The sequence below is a fragment of the Coffea arabica genome, unplaced genomic scaffold (assembly GCF_036785885.1).
Source record: "Coffea arabica cultivar ET-39 unplaced genomic scaffold, Coffea Arabica ET-39 HiFi ptg000066l, whole genome shotgun sequence".
Classification (NCBI taxonomy): domain Eukaryota; kingdom Viridiplantae; phylum Streptophyta; class Magnoliopsida; order Gentianales; family Rubiaceae; genus Coffea; species Coffea arabica.
Window position 1 is genome coordinate 22,533 of NW_027266212.1, and position 19,142 is coordinate 41,674.

At 38.8% G+C, this 19,142-nt stretch overlaps 3 protein-coding genes across 7 annotated transcripts; all 3 read right to left on the reverse strand.

Moving 5' to 3' along the window:
* Nucleotides 1–907: 907 nt before the first annotated feature.
* Nucleotides 908–2,032, reverse strand: LOC113722906 (mavicyanin). Its single transcript, XM_027246136.2, has 2 exons — nucleotides 1,623–2,032; nucleotides 908–1,503 (listed from the first exon to the last, which is right to left on the reverse strand). Exons 1-2 carry the CDS (start codon nucleotides 1,786–1,788, stop codon nucleotides 1,145–1,147), a joined length of 525 nt encoding a protein of 174 aa, XP_027101937.2. The 5' UTR covers nucleotides 1,789–2,032; the 3' UTR covers nucleotides 908–1,144.
* A 555-nt stretch (nucleotides 2,033–2,587) lies between these two features.
* On the reverse strand, nucleotides 2,588–8,546 carry LOC113722908 (triacylglycerol lipase 2). 3 transcript variants are annotated; one of them, XM_027246138.2, is made up of 10 exons: nucleotides 7,894–8,463; nucleotides 6,969–7,707; nucleotides 6,709–6,819; nucleotides 4,631–4,771; nucleotides 4,167–4,277; nucleotides 3,813–3,956; nucleotides 3,664–3,704; nucleotides 3,445–3,524; nucleotides 3,216–3,311; nucleotides 2,588–3,075 (listed from the first exon to the last, which is right to left on the reverse strand). In XM_027246138.2, exons 2-10 carry the CDS (start codon nucleotides 7,164–7,166, stop codon nucleotides 2,747–2,749), a joined length of 1,251 nt encoding a protein of 416 aa, XP_027101939.2. In that variant the 5' UTR covers nucleotides 7,167–7,707; nucleotides 7,894–8,463; the 3' UTR covers nucleotides 2,588–2,746. The 3 variants fall into 3 exon arrangements, with proteins under 3 accessions (XP_027101939.2, XP_071929656.1, XP_071929657.1); XM_072073555.1 differs by having other exon boundaries at nucleotides 6,969–7,721; XM_072073556.1 differs by having other exon boundaries at nucleotides 2,737–3,109; nucleotides 6,969–7,721; nucleotides 7,894–8,546.
* A 462-nt stretch (nucleotides 8,547–9,008) lies between these two features.
* On the reverse strand, nucleotides 9,009–14,401 carry LOC113722909 (uncharacterized). Of its 3 annotated transcripts, XM_072073559.1 has the most exons (4): nucleotides 13,500–13,639; nucleotides 11,169–11,225; nucleotides 10,400–10,480; nucleotides 9,009–9,695 (listed from the first exon to the last, which is right to left on the reverse strand). In XM_072073559.1, the coding sequence occupies exons 2-4, from the start codon at nucleotides 11,197–11,199 to the stop codon at nucleotides 9,262–9,264; spliced, it is 546 nt and encodes a 181-aa protein (XP_071929660.1). In that variant the 5' UTR covers nucleotides 11,200–11,225; nucleotides 13,500–13,639; the 3' UTR covers nucleotides 9,009–9,261. The 3 variants fall into 3 exon arrangements, with proteins under 3 accessions (XP_071929660.1, XP_027101940.1, XP_071929659.1); XM_027246139.2 differs by lacking the exon at nucleotides 11,169–11,225 and having other exon boundaries at nucleotides 13,500–14,399; XM_072073558.1 differs by lacking the exons at nucleotides 10,400–10,480; nucleotides 11,169–11,225 and having other exon boundaries at nucleotides 13,500–14,401.
* Between the last annotated feature and the right edge of the window lie 4,741 nt (nucleotides 14,402–19,142).

The following is a 19,142-nucleotide window of genomic DNA, read 5'->3' on the forward strand; positions in this document are numbered from 1 at the left end:
TTCAGTAAATTAATTATTTCAGCATTTAGATTTCAGAGTTCAGACTTCAGAGTTCAGAATTCATATTCAATTTTATCAAACGGAACCTAAGTAATAAATGAATAGTTTATTTTTTTTTTGGGCAAATTTTATTTAAAAAATTCAATGCAACTTAATTAATTCGTATGCTCTATTTTTTTTATTATAAACACGTCTAAATATATTAAAATTTGAACTCACTAAACTAATATATTAAAATCTGAATCCGTTAAATTAAAGTCCTAAATTTGATTATCAAACAGAGCTTAACTCGCTTATTTATTCCAAGATAATACTAAAATAGCTTTCTAAACACTTAATGTACATAACCTAAACCAATTAGATTCTAAGTTATTGGATAACTGCATTCTAGAATGCATGAAAATAAATTATGAAATTGGAATCCATTTACATATGAACATAAAAGTTAATTTTAATGCAAAACGTTCAATAAAAGGGTCTTCTTATTTGGTTTATATTCATTAACTTTGTACTCGTGACAATGAAACGCAGTCTAATTAGTAAAATGTTTCACCTATAATCAACAAAACACAAGTTCGAGAGTGGGTAAACGGAGGATCGTTGTTGATTTTCTTTAATAATAATAATAATAAACGTTGTATTCACTTGAATCATGCTCTGAATAAAATCTTTTTCTTCTTGCTAGTTTTTTCCAAGCCATCTTTTCTAACTGTAAATTGATTGATTAATTTCCTGTATATAACCCCCATCCAAACATCAATAAAACAAGAAAAGAAAAGGAGAATAAGAAGAAAACCAAAAGCATGCCTAATTTTCAAAAGTTGGGCAACAGTTTTAGCATTTAATCTTGACAATCACTAGAAACAAAAACAAAAAAGAAGAAAAGAAAAATCCCGGAAACCAATCATGACGAAATCAGAAACAGATGTCGAGTACTTCATATATAGTCATAATATGGCCTCCAAGAAATCACTAAAACAATAAGTAAGCTCGCTGAGATATAAAATCTCCTTCCAAAAAAGAAAAGAGCTCGGGGTTGGAATGGACAAATGACAAATTAAGCGAGTAGAGTAGTCCTGCCAGGTAGATGGAGTTGGCAATTTGTAGGTGCTTTCGTATCGGTTTGATTAATGACGTACGAAGTTTACAAGCACAAAAGCAGATGGAATCCTAACAAAGAAGAAGCCAAAATGAAGGGTAGGAGATGTTGAAGTAGGGCAGAGGAAGGCGGAGAAGTTGAAGCGGTGGAGGACGACGTGGATGACGGTGTATTAGGGGATGCAGTTCCAGTCGCAGCAGCGACGGTGGTAATCTTGACCTTCATCCCCTGGCCGCAATGCCCTGCTGTTCCACAAGCGAAGTAGCGGGTACCAGCTTTGTCTAGCTTAACCACGTCATTACCCCCATTCTTGGAGTCCAATGCCGTGCTTATGTCACAGCTCTTATACGCACTTTCGCTGCCAAGCTCCACCACGCTGTGCAGCCCCGGAGTGTACTTGAATACTGTCTCATCATTCATCATACATGATCACAATTACAAAAAACCTATATACCTAGTGAAAGATTGATTGATTGAGGCCAAAATTGATTAGGTTTGTTAACGACGGAATCATGAATCTTACCTAGTTGATCCCCGACCTTAAATGTCTGACCCGATGCCCAGGAGCTGAAGTCCGTGGATTCATCCCACCCTTGGCTTCCCCCAACATCATGTTTCGTGGCTGAGGCTTGTTTTTCAACCAGGCTGAGAATTACCATCACCAACACGAATTTGCGCTCGTATCCCATTTTTTCTCAATCATCAACTCTGCTTCTTCACAAACTTCTTGGTCGAGATCACTACGCCAACTGACAAGAGACTCTCTGGACTATAGTCTTTACTCTCCTTTAATTGAGGTTCACGGGAGTGTATATATATAGTCTATCATGGCAGCTAATGGGGAGGGGATGGATAGGTAATTGGTCGGGAAGTTTCATTTCTTAAATCCCAAGAGTAGACAGCTCCACCAATCGTCCCTTGTCATACGACGGTTGGTACCCGAAATCCTTGTCCGATGCTACGGGCTTGATGGCTTATCAAAATGGCCACCAAACATGAAGCGTGCATGTGGAAATGTAGGAGCAATGGATTGATTGAGAACGAAGCATTCAATTAAGCTGGTTGGATTGCCTGCTAAGCAAATAATGCGCGTGGGGTCCTCTTAACAAATTAATGGAAACTTGAAGTTATCTCTAAGCAATCTTTGTGATCATTTCTAGTTGTGAGTATTCAATATACGGTGTATTTGTTTGCTCTAATCGCTACCAAAGCAATCATAAAGCTTAAACTCAACCACTAAACAATACTACTACCAATTAACAACTCCCTCTATTAAACGACTCGACGATTGTTAATTAACTTAATCATATGAAATCAAGTCAAATTGATGGATTTTCGAGACTCCGTGCTTGCAAAACTCATATATTGACTTGCCTTCGCTCGTGAGAATTCATACAAGTAGTATCAAAACTGGCTTAGCTTAATTAGGTTGTAATGCTCAGACCGGCCAAGTTAATCAAATGCAAAGTGCGCTAATTAAGCCGAGTGTCTTCCAATTAAGTTATTTTATTACGCAGCAATTCACTCTTGAAACGACTTAGAATCTTCCAATTAATGGTACGCACATTCTGCAAGAAAACCGAGCAAATTAAGAGTCTTTTTACGACAAAAAAAAAAAAAAAGAAAAGACCTCACGATGAAGGACCACTAATTCAGCTGGTTTGATCTGAAAAATTCCACAATTTGGTTATACACTACGTCCTTCGCAGTCACCCCCATTATGAAGTCGGCATGAGCGTAGTCCTTGATGTACTGGACATGCAACTTTTCTACATCATGGAACTTGAGACTGTCCAGCAGAGTCTCCACATCTTTAACATCAGATAGAGCATCTTGGCCTCCGTAGCTGAGGAAGATTGGAAGGTCATTCGGAATATTGGCCAAATTATAGGATGGAGGCTTTGATTCGCCATAATGCGCCACGTTGAAGTAAGCATTCCCATAATCGTACTTAGTGAGCTTTCCATCTCGGACAGCTGAAACATCCAGATTTTAGCGTGTGCTGTGCTGCTGTTCATATTGCGAATCCAAACCAACCAACCAGCCAAGAAAAGGAGCTAAGCAATATTTAAGAACAGGTACGTAGTTAATTTGTTGTACCGTCAATTCAACTTACTCTGAGCCAAATGCACTAGATTTTTCGTCGAAGTAGATTGAGGCTCATTCTTCAAGAAAAGCTCAACAGTTGAAGCATTGAGACAGCAATTTTTCCCTTGATTTAGCAACCCAAAAAAAAAAAAAAGTAGTAAACACTGATCGAAGTTCACTGCACTATATATACGTGATATGTCTTTGGATTTCTGATAATTTGGTTCAATCTCAGATAATAATAATATGTCCATTACCTGTTAAGGCGGTTAGCAAATCATAGCAGTCCACCCCCGGTTGAGCACACAGAGCCTTCAGAAGACTTGCTACAGCATCCCTATATATAAACAAGAATAACGGTGATCCAGAATCTTGACGCTTTTATGTCCTCCAAACTGATTAGAAAACCAAGGAACTGCTGGTTTTATAACCAAATTATAAACAAGGCGCATTTGCCATTTGGTAAGTCTACTTACCCTTTCGGGTTGAATTCTGAAAGACCGAATAAAGTGGTGATCTGTTGACATTAGAAAACACAAATCATTAGATGCTATTATGGTAAGTACTGAAATGGGCCTCTATTAAGCATGCATGTAATTAATTTGATGTCAAAATCTCTGCTTACTTCGCCTACGAAGGCTTTGGCAGCTACGACACCGAGCGCAGTGGTCATGTGGCTCAAGAAAGCAATCGGGCTCAACAAGGCCGCGGATTTTACCTTGTCTATTTGCTTCCTTTCGGAAAATGTTGCCAAAGCCATCAATGTTCCCTAGGAAATAACGAAATAACACCGACGACCCTCAGGATTATGTTTCGAGTACAGTAGTGTATTTCCCAGTTTCACTTGAAGAAGAACCAATAGCAATGCACAAATCATTGATGCTTTCTTTCCCTTGAGTTCAGTACTCATGTATTCCATATTCATCCGCGTCAACAGATTAAAATGAAGGACAACTTTTTTTGTTGGTTAAACTCTTACCATGGAATGGCCTACGTAGTGGATTTTTTGACCAGTTTGCTGAAACACGAAATCCAGAAGAGCTGGTAAGTCATGCATCACCAGGTCATCCCATGTCCAATTCCAAAATTCCTGTCAAAAAATATGAAGGTGAAATTAGTCTCATATGGCACTAAAAGCATATATATACATGAACCTCTCTGTCAGGTGTCACCGTAAGAAAATAAGGGTTCCTGACGATCAACAAGAGACCACATGATCCCACAATCAACCAATGGATCGTCTGTTTTAAGCCTATCGGGTACAAACAAAGATAACTAGAAACAACCATGAAGAAAAAAATAAAAAACAGAGAGAGAGAGAGAGGGGGGGGAGATCCGAGAAAAGGTATAAGCCAAGTCAATACATAAGATAGCATAGAACTGAATATAGGGGAAATAAAACCGGCAAAAAAAAAAAAGAATATAGGGGAAATAAAAGTTTACCGGTTTGCTAGGATCAAGTGTGACATGTCGTCTGCTGTATCGGGTTCCTCTGATGTTGGCAATCCAGACATCGAATCCCCTATCAGCCAAGATCATAGCTAAAGATTGTTGAGGAGAGTTCAGCAACCAAGTCATTCCATCCTGCGTACACATCGTTCGTAGCATTTTCGATCCATTCTTTATTGCCCATGGTGTGTTTAAATATCTTACTAGTACTACTGGCTGTCGCTATACCAAGAAAATATACCAAGTAATTCCAACCAAAAAGAAAAAACCGAAAAGACCAACTAGTACGCAACTCCAAATAACTTTATGGATTCACGGGCACAACTTCGTACTTTTTGTACGTTGTGCTTTTTCTTTTGGTCGTAAAGAGACAACTTTGTACTTATCCTCTTGCACAAAAGTACATGTTGCACAGTAAAGCCTTTTCGAGGAAGTAGCGCCGATCGTTTTTCGGCTTTCTTGTGAACTAGCTTTACCGGGCACTTGTGACAAAGAACCGAATCTGTCTGTATTCTTTACTAGAATCCATGGCGGCTTGTGAACGCAATAGTCCAGACAAATCAAGGCCCTAATACCTAATGACGCGATAATGTGCATTCTCCATGCGCATTGCCAAGAGATTAGTGGCACCAATCACGTTACTTTTGCCTATTCAAGGGTCCTAACACCCAAGTGAGAGGTTCTGGTGTGTGGGAGATCCATGTTCCTGGGTACTTTCATCAGGGTATAGCTGCCTGAGATGTACCAAAACTTTACCAAGTGTTACGTATAGAGACGATGATGTAGTCCTGTTTTTTATGTTGGATTCTAGGACAGCTGCACCTCAAACTTTGGCATTGTTCAAGTTAATTGGCAAAATTTGGTCATGAATTTTACAGAATTATCACAATTAGCAATAGTTACTACGTGATAAATTATAAATTTTATTTTTTTTCACTATTAAAAAGTCTACAATCCAAATACAAAAACAAAAACGAATGATAATTTAAGATTAAAATTTATAATCAGTTGAAAGAGCCAACTAAGAACCAATCCTTTGTTATTAAAATGATCTATATATAATCCGTGTCATAGATTAGAACTATGCTTTTAATTAGTATCGATGTTTTAAAACTTGGATCGAATTCAATCAGCTTGACGGTTTCAGTCCGAATCAACGCAAAAGTACAAAATTTATAAAAAAATATATATATTAGATTTAATATTTAACAATTTAGTGATTCAATGAATTTAAATTTTAAACTTCATATTTCATATTCCAATTTTTAAAATTCAGTTTTACCAAACGTGGGCTCTTCTTTCCGCTCACTCACTTGCCGGTCCAAATTTTAAAACATTGATCAGCATGACAATTCCACGAGGATGGGTCTCAATTGGGTCAAGCCCCATTTGGTCGTGCTTCCAGTACAAATGCAACTTTCGATTCAACGCAAGTCATTCAGTACGGCTTTTGACTGAGGAGAGACTGACACGAGGGGTCTAGAATAGATGACTGGGTTCTTTCTAGACGGACTTTATGCATCCATCACGCCTAATCTCAACTTAATAGAGTCTGTTTTTGCATTACTGTAGATGAAAGTGTACAGCATTATGCTCGCTCTTTGATCATTTTCTTAATGAAGCAAAATGTAGGGACAATCAGGGAAGTGTACTACATTGTTGGGAGTCTTGGAAACTAGAAAAGAAGGAATTCCCTGTTTCAGGCTGCGGTCCCAAGTATGGAAGCACCGCTTAACGAGAGGCGGGTGGGAACAAGCAGAGAAATTGATGTATCCTTTTTTTTTTTGACTAAATGGAAGGGAAATCTCAGAGTGGCCCATTCTTCATTATACCGTCAAATTCTTCCTGTCGATTCCACGCTTTACAATTATATAAACCACCCGCCACCCCGGAGAAAGTGGGAGAAAGTGGGAAACTTGAGCGATGAGTCGGTGACCCATTACATAAAGATCTTACAGGTCATATAAATAAATTAACATATATATGTTTTAAGTTTCCATAAACCTGGGGAGTAAATGTAATTGGTCATGATATGTAACACTACCATGCGATATTGCGAAGCGAGTTCTTACCACCAGAACCCCATGTTGCAGCAAGACCGGCGGCCTGCTGCTCCCGCCACCTCCCGCCAGACCTTCCGGAATCCTTTGCGCGCTTAATATATAGCCATCATCAGTTCTCACCTGAGACACGAAGTTCATTAGTTGGTCCAGTTTTAATTAAGTATAAGTACTTTGGGGGGTTTTTTAAGTCATATTAATTCAGGTTGCGAGTAAATTAGACGATTCCTAATTTACAACTCTCTGCGTGTATGGCGAGTAAGAGAGCTCACATTAAACTCTTGACACCTGTAACCGTGTATCGTCACCGCACTCGCGCAGATGCCAGCTTGCGCTGCACCAATGGCGACTTCGGTTTCTGCAAGGCGGAAAGGACCACCCCGACTGGAGGCTACTACTTCATTGCTGCTGTTTAATATCGGGCAGAGTAATGCGAAGAAGCTCCAAATAACTAAACTCAAGGAGCCCATTTCTTGCTTTGGCACAACCAAGTGTTTCTGAGCTCGGAGGTGTATGTATGTCTGGGACGTTCGGACTGGAGGTATATATATAGAGATGGGAAAGAGAGTGTGAACAAGAAAGTGAACCAAAATGGGAAAACGAATTGGAATTTTTCATGGGTCAATTTAACTGACTAAAGAGATCGAGGATCCTTTTCATGCTCTTCCACTGAGAAGGGAATGGGTAGTGGGCCCACTTGGAATTCTTGCTTATCTCAAAATTGTAAATATCCATATATATAGATACGGAATTGTTCTTTCTTTGATATTAGTAGTATGTGTAAACTGTAAAACGGTCAGGAATTGGAAAGGAAAGGAAGTAGTTACGTTGGAGGGTTTGTGAATAAAGATTGTCTGGGAGCACTATTTCCATCAGACAAATAGAATCGGAAAATTTCTGTGTTTTTTCCTTGCAAGGAACACTTGGCTTTCCACTGATATGTTTAGATCAGATCATCTCTCCACACGTAAAGGCAATCAACCACCTCCTTCTATCGCATCTACGTGAAATCTGTTACCGTGTTTCTGGGGATTTTAGCGTTGCAAGAAAAGTTGTCAACAGAAAGAGGTAAACTATAAAGAATAGAAAGATGATCAAACTGTTTCTAAACAAGAAGTAAAATCCAATGATCCTATGCATGTGTCTGTCACCTTCGGAACCCCTGATCAAGAATGGAAGAAGAATCATGACTGATACCTGAAACTTCCTAATGCACTAATTTATTCCGTTCCTGCTTAGTTCCAATCTAAAAGGGCAAGCTGTTATTGGCGACTTCTTCCAGAATAAAGAATCTGCAACCGCGTGGGATTTTGATTCACGATGAAATGCCACCAGGATTGAAAGTTCCAAGGGCTGCCTGCCTCTACATGTCTGAGCTGCAGATTGCCGACATAATGCGCCATTGACAAAATAGTCATCTTTCAGCCACCGCACAGTCAGTCTATGCTGTAGAGGCCTCGTCCTGGCCTGGGCCTATACACGTGGCAGCCCAGGGAGCCTGAGTTGGGCTTAGACCTCGAGCCCGTGGGAACCGTCCCGCGGCCCTCCGCTGCTAGGGCTCCGAGGAGCTCCAGGGAACGATCCCGTAAAGGGCGGGGAGGATTTCCCTCAGTGCGGAATTGAGATTATTCTGGGCAGGTCCCGAAACGTACGGAGGTCGGACTCCCAAGCAGGTATAAATGGTAACGTACACCGACTGCATAAGATACGCTGACTACTCGCCAATTATTCCCGACTGTTTTATTTTCCGTGAATCTCCCTCACCGGAAAACTAACTTGATCGTCGGAATGCCCTCGGGGACGACCTCGGGGCTCCCCTGTTAGATCACTCTCCTGTTCGCTTTGCAGGCTTGGGACACGCTCTTCTCATCAGCACTCCGAACTCATCAGGTCAGCTCGGTCAGGGAAGCTCAGCGCTTCTTCAGATGCTATTGATTGTTTCGCAAAAACAAAATTTAGAAGATATAGAAAAACAAATGACCACAGAAAAAATTAAAAAAGAAAAAGAAAGTTTGAGGTGCTCCAAGGATAAAAATTTCCGAGACAGCTCTTTGCTAGAACACTTCTGCGTGCACTTCGCTTGATCCCAATATATATTCCAGCCACCAAAATAAAGATGTTATCGTAACATGTGCAATATAAAGCACCATCCCTTCGTTTGAAAACATCATGAATCAAAACCATCCTTTCAGGCAATTCCAATTAAAAACGAAAAGATAATTACCAGCATTTCTCGATTTGTGCATGTCATCATCTTTGCACAAAGTGTTGCTAATCGTTCCAATTTTATCCGATGTCCTGAACTAACAAAATAGCGTTTAAGCATTATGGTATTAGATATACAACTGCACTTTTGCTTTGCTACCAAAGGATTATTTACTGTAAGATACAAGCTGTATACATGCACCTCAATCCAAATTCTCGTTCAGATATTTACTGAATACCCGTGCCCGTGTGGTTGAGTGACCTGAATTCCTGATCTCAGTGTGTTACTGGACCTTAGTTTAAAAAAAGAAAAAATCGGTTTTCAATATACATAGCGCAAAATTCAACATGGCTCGTTTATCACCCAAGACTACGAGCAGGGCTAGTCCTCTTCTTCCTTTCACTTAAGCTACGCAACCTCGGAAGGCAACATTCAGCTGACTTCCTCAGTTTCTCCCTGGGAAGCCTGACATCCCCAGTTGGAGATCTTTCACTACTGCCGGTAGAGTTAGCTCCAGAGACATGAGGCATATCATTTCCTGGTTTTTGAGGGGCTTCAAGAACAGAAGTCTTTGAATCTGACTGTCGAGCAGCCCCATTGTACTTGCCAGCTGCACTTTGATTTTCATCTTGGTCACCTCCCGTGTCTTTAAAGAGTTCAGATAGTTTTTTTTTCTTATCTGATGTGGACTGCACAGGTGTCGAGTTCTCAGCAAAAGGGTGTCTATTGGATCGCGGGTTTCCCCCAGAGAAGCTGTAATGGACAGGAGTAGTTCCACGAGATGGTGTAAAATCTGTCATCAAGTAGAAAGAGGCATCAAAATGGGACAAACAAAGCACAAAACCAAAATTTGAATAACCATAACTTATGCTAAGGCCTTGTGCAGAACCTAAAACATCAAGAAGCAACTAGAACCTAAGTTCCAGCCCAGACAAGTATTTTTCTAAGGCAGCCCAGACAAGTATCTTAGGCAATAAATATGCATCCCATCATCAAGAATGCTACAAGTATCCAAACCAAATCAACATACAATTCGAGCCAGTTAGCCTTTGCTCCGCCAAAATATTTGAATGCAACCTTGGTGCACTAGCTCAACACGTTAAATATCCTTCAAATGCAAGCAAAGCAGGGCTGCACAGCAAGGCCGCTCACCCCCAGTCTGCAAGTTGCAGAAACCTTGCTGAGTTCTCTCATGCACGTATGTTAAACAGACAAGGACATAGCAGAAACCACTCTAAAAGGTACCTAGGTTTTGACAAGTGGGGGGCCTTCAGTAGAGTTACTGTAGTCTGTTTCTAATTCTCCCACCAATTAGTCAAATGTAAGGCACATGGTCTGAGAGAACAAAGTCAATCCCATATAGCAGGATGAAGAATTTCCAGTTTTCAAATGCCCAAGTCCCATTCCCCATGGAGGGATAGACACGTAAGAAGCAAGAGAAAGACAGGCAGAAGGGAGGAGGGGGGAAAAAAGCATACGGTACAGAATCTATCATACCACCATTTACACTGAAAAAGTCATCTTCACAATCAGACTCCAACCAAGCATGGGAATCAAAGAAGGTCTCTTCTTTGCTACCTGCAGATCCAAAGAACATTTCAGCAACATTACAGATTAGGCATTCGGGATGGTATCAAAGTAAATGAGTAACCATGTAAAAAAGATGAATATGTTAGATTTGTAAAGATGGTTTGTGCATTTAAGAATAAAAGTCTAAAATCAGTCAAGTTACTAGTGGTAAAACACCTCAATTACCCCGGACTTAAGGTTTCCGCCTTTTTTTTATTCCTGTCAAATCAACCAACTGTAACCTTCTTGCACGACCCCCATATATCAAGAAACTAGGATTTTAAAGAGTAATAAAAGCCAAATATGGAAGGCTGGCCTAAAATTATTTACAAGGAGATGAAAAGGCTACAAAAATGCATGCATGCTGGAGGGTAGGCAATACACGTTATATGGAATCAAAAATACTGATTGGTCAATGCTTCAGACTATTTGATTTATCTAATCACCAGATCATCTGCTTTTCTAATCAAGAGGATTACTTCAAATGCTAAAAGGAACAAACCACTATGTAGTTTAGAGGTTCAACAAGCAGTTTACCTCCAAATACAAGAACTTTAGATATCTAATCAGCAGGTTTCCTCCGTCAAAGGTATAGAAGCAGATTTTAATGATGTAACAAAACAAAGCAATACCAAAAAAATTGCCTTGCAAGGAGTTGAGTTTTTGGCATCCGATAATTTGGAAGAGTTTCATTTACCAATCAAGGGGAAAATCCAAGGAATATTCATTTTGTTCTACTTGTAACCTGTGTATCCTGCAAACACCAAGCAAATGAAAGTCCCATCCCTTCAACAGACAGACAAAGAACATCTATTGAACTGTTTTAACCAATCAATAAGCATTGCTGGATTTCGTCTTCCTCCTCTTTCTTTTATGTTGTTTGCTCGTTTCTTGTCCTCATTTTTTTTTTCATTCTTCTTTTTTTTTTGTGTGTTTTTCCTCCTAGGGAAGGCTGCATCGCATGGTAGAGTGTTTTTTTTATTACTATTAGATTTCCAGGATTCTCTGTTTCTAGAAAAAGTAAAATGTTCACAAGATCGCACTTGTTTTCCTGGAAGACGAAGAGGGTACAAGGCAATGGGACCTTGTTCAACTTCTTCTATTACCTCCAAGGACGGAACCAAAGAAGGCAGTCCTTGAAAATCATGTATTTTCCCCTTAAAATTTGACAATTTCAAAGATAACCTTTATGAATTAACCCCTCCCACCCCAAAAAAAATCACACACACAAACACAAAAAAACTTTTAAAATCTTCTATCTTAGACTCCAAAGATATCACATGAATAAAAGTTTCTGGTTCCATCCTTGCTACTCTTTTATTAAGCTTGAAAATGGAAAAGCCTCCCAGAACGATCTCTATTGTTGCCATCTTATCACTATGGCCCAACATTTACTAGCCTTCCAAACAGAGCATGAGAACGTGATCCTCCTATCCTAGGCTATTAACATCCATCCATCCAATCAGCAGCACATAGCAAACAATCAATTACTGGCCCACAATCAAATTATTGCAAGAAGAGGTTAAACTTGTAATCAGCCGTCCATCCCAAGAAAAGATTGGCGGTTTAAGTTGTGGGACAACCCCTATGACGCATGTTCAAGAAGTGTGATGCCAGAAATAGGAGATGCTTTGTCTTTCAGAGAGTAACGATTATTACTCACGTTGACCATCTCTAGAATCCATAAACCCAAACTGCACACATCCATGACCCCAATGGTGGTGGTGCCTCATCCACCTTTCTTCAAGGTTAAGGGTAGAGGGTAGTAGTAATGGTGACCGAGCGGAGAATTTAATATAATAACAAAAGGCTGGGATCAGAAACTTATAGAATTTCCGTAGATAAAAATATGCATGTTTCTCTACCCACCACCCGCAAGCTCTCAAAATATTGTAGCTAGACGTCACATAGATATAATTACATCTTATTTTGAGCAGCTAATACTACCGTACTGCCATAGTGTCAATTATTAAAAGTTCATCATCATTACCCTTCACAAGAGTATTAGACCAACCAAAATTTAGTTAAATGTAATCTTCATTGCAAATTTTAAGCACAATTTAGTTTTAAAAAACATTTTTAACATAGAAAAAATGAATTTTTACGATAGACGTGTTTATTTGTTTCAAACTCTCCATTATTACTACAATTCTCATGCTACTGGAGTTTCACCCCCCCCCCTCCTCCCAACAACCAAAAACTCTAGGGTCCTGAATCCGTCATTGGATCCCACCAACCAAGGACACAATTTTCTGATATAAAGTAGTAGTAATACAGAATAGTCTAAAGTCTTACTCTGAGGCAATTAGGGACGCCGCTTGGTTGTCAACGTTCGGTAATTAAGGGGCAAAAATTGAGATGATTTGAAATAAAATAATTTGTTTCACAAATTCTAATCATTCTTTATTTTTCCAATCACCTTTTTATCTCACACACGTCACATCATAAAAAATACTATATCTCAAATAAACCATCCAAATAAACTCATGTCCAAACAAAAACCTTAACAGTGAAATCAAAATCATTAACAACAGTTTTGTTTTTTTAATTTCTTTTGAAATGTCATAAGTTAGCGGAAGTTGCTTTCAAAGTTGCGGACTTTTATTTGTGTTTCTGAGATGAGTAATCACCTCAACGAATTCCTGCCATTAGACATACGAGACTAGTAAAGGCAGTTCAAGTGTTTTATTTATTTATTTATTATTTTAATAATTTCCCGAAACCGTTACAGAAATGCATCGATTAAGCCCACGGGCCGAACCTACTCTTGGACAAGCCGCCCGCTCCCAGTAAACTCTTCAAAAGGTTAAACAAGAACAAAAAATGAAATAGACAAGTCAAAAATATATTATTTGAAAAAAAAAATGATACTCGAGTGCAGCAGAAAAAGAACAGAAAGAGAAAGAAAAGGCCACATGCAGACAAAAAAAAAAAAAAAGGGAAAAGGAAGAGCCCCCAAAAGAAGAAAAAAAAGGTGATATGTTTTTATTGCAGGAATAAGAAAAAAGAGAAAGGATAGTAGTAGTACCAAAGTCACGAGAAGCGGTAACAAGGGGGCGAGGCGGCGACGACAGGGGCTTCAGAAGATGATCGGCTAGCATAGGCTTGTGTTTGACTGGCGGGGAGGGAGTGACAAGCTTGTCCGTTTTGGACCCGAATCCCAGACGCAGCTTCAAAGCTGACTCCGAGTGTTTGTGCACAGAAACGCAGGAACCCATTTGTATATGTATATATATTTTTAAGAAACAAACAGAAAAAAAAAAAATAGGAGGAGGAGGAGGAGGAGAAGAAGAAGAGGAAGGCTTCCCTTTTGTTCCCTTCACTTGATGATCACCATTTTACCAAACCCTGAAAGAATTTCTGATGAGAAAATTGATGACGGGAACATACTGAAGTGAAGTAGAAGAGAGGAAGCGTGTGAAGGAGTAAGGATGGAGATGCAGGGAGTAGGCAGGCAATCGGCGGGGACCCCGGGCCCTGTCTTCAGAGTTTAACCCCAAAAAAGGAAAAAAAAAAAATTCACCTCCTCAGTGCTCCCCTCCCCCCGCCGAAGGAATGAATAAGCCGCAAAGAAAACAAAGGGAAGGAAAAGGATTGGAGGTTTTGGAAGCCAAGTTAGTTATCGTACTACAACCGGTATGCTACTGTAAGGAGGTGGTGGGACCTATCACAAACAAAAAGTAGGAATAATTACTTTTTTTTTTCAGTATTGTGATTATAAAAGATATGTAGTGGTTGTTGGGCGGAGGATTTTTGTTTTGTGATGGCATGGGGGATTTATCTCTCCGGTCTCTTTTGCCTCTGCCCCCATTTCTGACCGTTTTAGTGTTTTACCTGCGAGCAACCCACCGGAATTAATTCCCTGAGAAAAGTGCTAATAGGGGGAAAATGCGGATGGAGGAGTAGAGCTGGAGCAGTCGATTTTAATTAATTAATTGATTTGAGTAGTTAAATAGTCCGTGTGGAAGTAGAATAGGGAGGGGACATTTCACTCCAATCTGAGTCCCCCAAGTGCTGCGCGTGCGCGTTGGGACTTGGCAGGGGATCATGACGTCACGTTCTCGGGGTGGGGCCTGGGGAGTACTTGTATTTGTTTGGTTGACTGAATTGAAGATGTGGGTGATTTTTCTTTCTGATCTTATCTCATTCAGCTTAGGGCCAACAAAAACTTGGGTCACCAGGGCCCGTGGGATGCAGAAATTACAAGTCAATTTGTTTCGTTACCAAATTGTACTGTACACCTTGGCCGACTGGAATTGGGCTCCACTCAACAACTGTGTCAAACACCAACATTTACTCTACTTTTACTCCGGATCAAAGAATCAATTCTAACATCCAAACTTGAAATTTTGTCGGTCAGTAGATGCATGGACGCCCGTCTGAATTGATGATATTTTACCGAACTTTCCTTGACCTTTATAGGTCCTCCATCCCCCTAATAGGAATACGTGTGGTATAAAATCTATCGTGTCAAGAAAAAAAAATTCTCTACTCCTACTCTAACTTATACTTGGGAGAGGGAGAGGCCCGACAGAATTAATTGGGGAATCGACGGAAACTAAATCACCATCAAATCAAATGAATACACTACATATCTGTATAAATTTAGAGGAATCCACATATAGTGGCATAATGGTGGAATGTAAGATTTGAATCCTGACCTCCCATCCCATCAAAACTTAAAAGCTTGAATTTTGTTATTTATTTCTAAATAAAACAAAATTTCAACACTTCTGAGTGGATTAGAGGATTTCAATAAGCAAATACAACGTAGGGGTACCAAAATATTTGCATTAATAAAATATAGCTGTAACAGTTTCATTAACTTGCATTCATTTTAAGGATACGTCCCAAATTGTCTGCACACGGTACCATTACAGCGTTGAAATTTTGCTACTTATAATTTAGGGGGCAAAGTGTCAACAGTCTGCAAAGATGAGTACTTATTCGAAGAAATCAAACTGAATTCACGCTGTATCCTAGGTCCCAAGTCCTAACCCGGCGTTGGTTAGAATTCTAGCTCCGACAAAATCTCGAAACTTAATCCGTACCACCATGTTTTGCTACAGCATATTGGATTATACTCGAGGTTAATGTTGACGCAGTAAAAAAAAAATTTTAAGTAACAATTGTATAATCTATTTTATCCTAAATTACAGGAGATGAGGAGTCTTGTGTATTAGAGACTAGCAGGTATCCAGACTTGACTAAATCAAACGGGTGCTATGACATCACTCTTGAATTTTTTTTGCTGTAAGTGGACTTTGAACCCCTACTTACAGTCCAAGGAGGGATTTAAGTCCCTTTTTTGATAGCCACTAAACCAAGTTCAATGGTTACCCTGGTCTCACTCATTGGACAATGAACACTAAATTTTGATCTTCAAATGTAGCATAGACAATCTGATAGTAACATTTAATTACTCAAAAAATCCCAAGAATTGCAAATTGATGAGATCTAATTCCAAAGGTCGAGGCAGTAAAACTTAAACGTGATACATTTAAGCGTTGCTAACTGTGAATTTAGCCTATCCATATGTTAATATATTGATTCCACCAGTTGTACAGTTTTATGTTGCCAAGTTGTAATATTTATTTGATCTGGGGTGGAATGGATTGAGTTTAATTGTGTGATTATTTTTAAGTGAGCATACATGGATAATTCTAGTCAATCTATTGCCTACCAATTGAATGAACTTAATTGCATCACCCATTGAAAATTTATTGCATTTGCACATCTAAACTCGCTTATGAATGGACTGAGTTTGGACACATCGATATACTTAAATTGTGATCAACGCACACACACGTATAATTGGGGATGGATCCATGTGATTCTCGAGTTTCACGCTTGATGCCTGCGGTCCGCGCAACTCTCATGCTGTCTCGTGGTTGAATGATCCGCGTTCAGTCTGAGCCTAGGAACACGATTTTTGCTCTAAAATCTGAACTGGAACATTTCTTCAATCTTCCACCGCCTTTCATCTTGCTGAACAGGCAAAGCAAAAAGAATCCCACTCAACTATTGTGTGCGCTTTGAATTAACGTCGAGTCGAGACTCATTACGCTTGGATTGGGTGGGGGGGGGCGGCCAGAAATGACAGGGCTGATTGTCAAGAAATTAGGTGCCAGAGTTGGGAGGAATTATCTTTGATTGGGGAGTCCCACAATTTCACTTTCGTTACGCAAGACAAATTAGGAAGTCGTGGTTCATACATGGGAAATGGCTGAATCTGTGGGCTTGAGAGACAGGCAGTGCTAGGCACTAACAATTGAACGAATATGATGTATTGTAGAAACTTTTAGAAGTTCTTATGGGCTAGTTGATTGACACTTGTTTGGTAAAGACGATTCCCTGATGTTTTAGTATCCGGTCCCTAATGTTTGATGCTTATCTTATTTTAGTTCCTAAAGTTAAAGATAAAAATAAATCTGGTCATTAATGATTCTAGTTTGAAGCAAATTGAAAACAACTGTCAGCTTTTCCCAATTACAAACGGAATCTAGTCACGTGCCCATCAAATTAATTTTGTAAAAAAAAAAAAAAAGAAGCTAACTTTAAATGACCAAAATAACTCACGTCATGGCATGTGAGTAGCTAATTAATCAAGAAAATAAAAAAAATTAATTTTGTTAAACTATATGTAAAGACCAAGTGTCGGGTTTTTTTTTTGTTGCCTGGAACGGGTATAAAGTTGGGTACTCCAATTGGTTTCAATTTTATATAGTTTAACAAATTTTGTTTTACAGGTCAATTAGTTACTCACGTGTTGGCACATGAGTTATTAGTCTTTAATTTTCGTTGTTTAAAGTTAACCATTAGTTTTTTTTTTTTTTTGTTTGAATAGGTAATTGAAGTTATTAAAATGAAAAATTAGAAGGGGAACCGAACCTGACGTGCGCTGAGGAATAATAAAAGAAACTCTTGACAACTAGGCATTAGAAACTGTAGATGCTACGAGTCTCAGTCTTACAACGACAAGTGCTTCTTTCTTCATGGATTTTTGCACCGCAGGGAATTCATCTGGAGAAGCATCTCTCCTTGCAAAGATAGAGAATCTGAAATTGTGCAGTCCGAAATTAGTTTGACAGGAATGTTTGAAGCTGCAAACCGACGACAGATTTGTTGATAAATCTCATGCGAATCCTCGGCATTATCTGATCTATCGCCCGAATATGCACGGCGTACATTTCCTTGAGAAGTTTTACAAACGACGACGCGTTCAGCATCTGCCAACTTCGCAATCCTCCCAAAAATTTTTAGTAAATTGTTTATGAACTTGATCTGGTCAAAGTCCCTTGAGTTGATCGAGATGATAGCATAGATGTCATGTCTTTTTACTAATTTAGGTTCGAACATCTTCTGAAACATCTGTCCGTTCGCACAGAACTTCTCTAATGTGTCTTACCCCTTCATGTGATTGGTAAATTATTGCACCAGATGAGGTTTATCCAGTGCATTCTGTTGGATAACACTGCAAATTCTCTTATATATATATATAAAAAAAAATCTGGTAGACAAAGTTTGAGTTTGTTGAGAAGACAAAATTGGATAAACAATATTCTGACGAGTCATTTGAGACACTACTAATATTTGTTGCAGCAATGGAGGAAAGGATTGAAATTCTTATACTATCACGTACTTGCACGAGCAGATGTTGCTTGTTATGGACACATGATTGCATGTGACTAAATTATTTCAGTAATTAAGAAAAAAATTCTAATCATCCTAAATTTATTTTAAAATTAAATATATTAGAGACCCAACTTGTTCTTGCTGAAACTTTTTTAAGATTAAAATTGCACATATGCTAAGCATTGAATGTCAACTCTAAGAACTAATAAAACTTTATAGATACTAAATGTTAGGGATTAAAACTGTACTTTCTCTTTTTAAAATACAGCTTCCATCTTTTAAGTTAGTAATTTTTTTTTTATTTTATGGACTGCCAACCAAATGCCAAATGTATACTACCGTACAAAATTGTATTCCGTCTTTTGATTGAGCATCTTAATCATGCAACGACGCTTTTTGGATGACATGGCCGTAATGTTTACATTGGCTAGCTGCCAAACAGTCCCATGTGTAATTAATTGCTTCTTGGTTCAATCCCTCCAAAAGGGACACGTATGGGGCGGCGGTTGACGGTGCCTGTGGGCACTAGGCTGCCGGTTTCAAAATTTCAAGGCATATGAGCGTCATTGGATAAGGTATTTTGAATAATTAATATCACTTTTTATGATATAATATATATGAAATAAAAAATAAATTAAAAAATATGTTTATAAATTAAACACAATAATATTTAAAAACTTTGTATTGACACACAGCTCATGTGCTGCTCACAAAAAAAAAAGAAAAATTTAATTTAATTTCCATTTTGTTGAACTAAATATTCTCAGATAGTTTTTATTAAATGAATTACATTAGTTTCTACCTCTCAAAAAGTTCCACAAGAATTAGTAATTTCTTATGCACGGTTGGTGCTGGGATTTTCTTAAACAGACAAATAAATGCATAATACATATGTTTAAGAAAAATGTAAATCTTAAATAATCGTCCTGCTCGTGCAGAACCTTTCCTCTCCATGAATACCCGAATTTGCATGGCAGGCAGCCGCTGGCTTCCAAATGGCGCATGATTTTTTACAATCGGAGCACCATCAACAGGA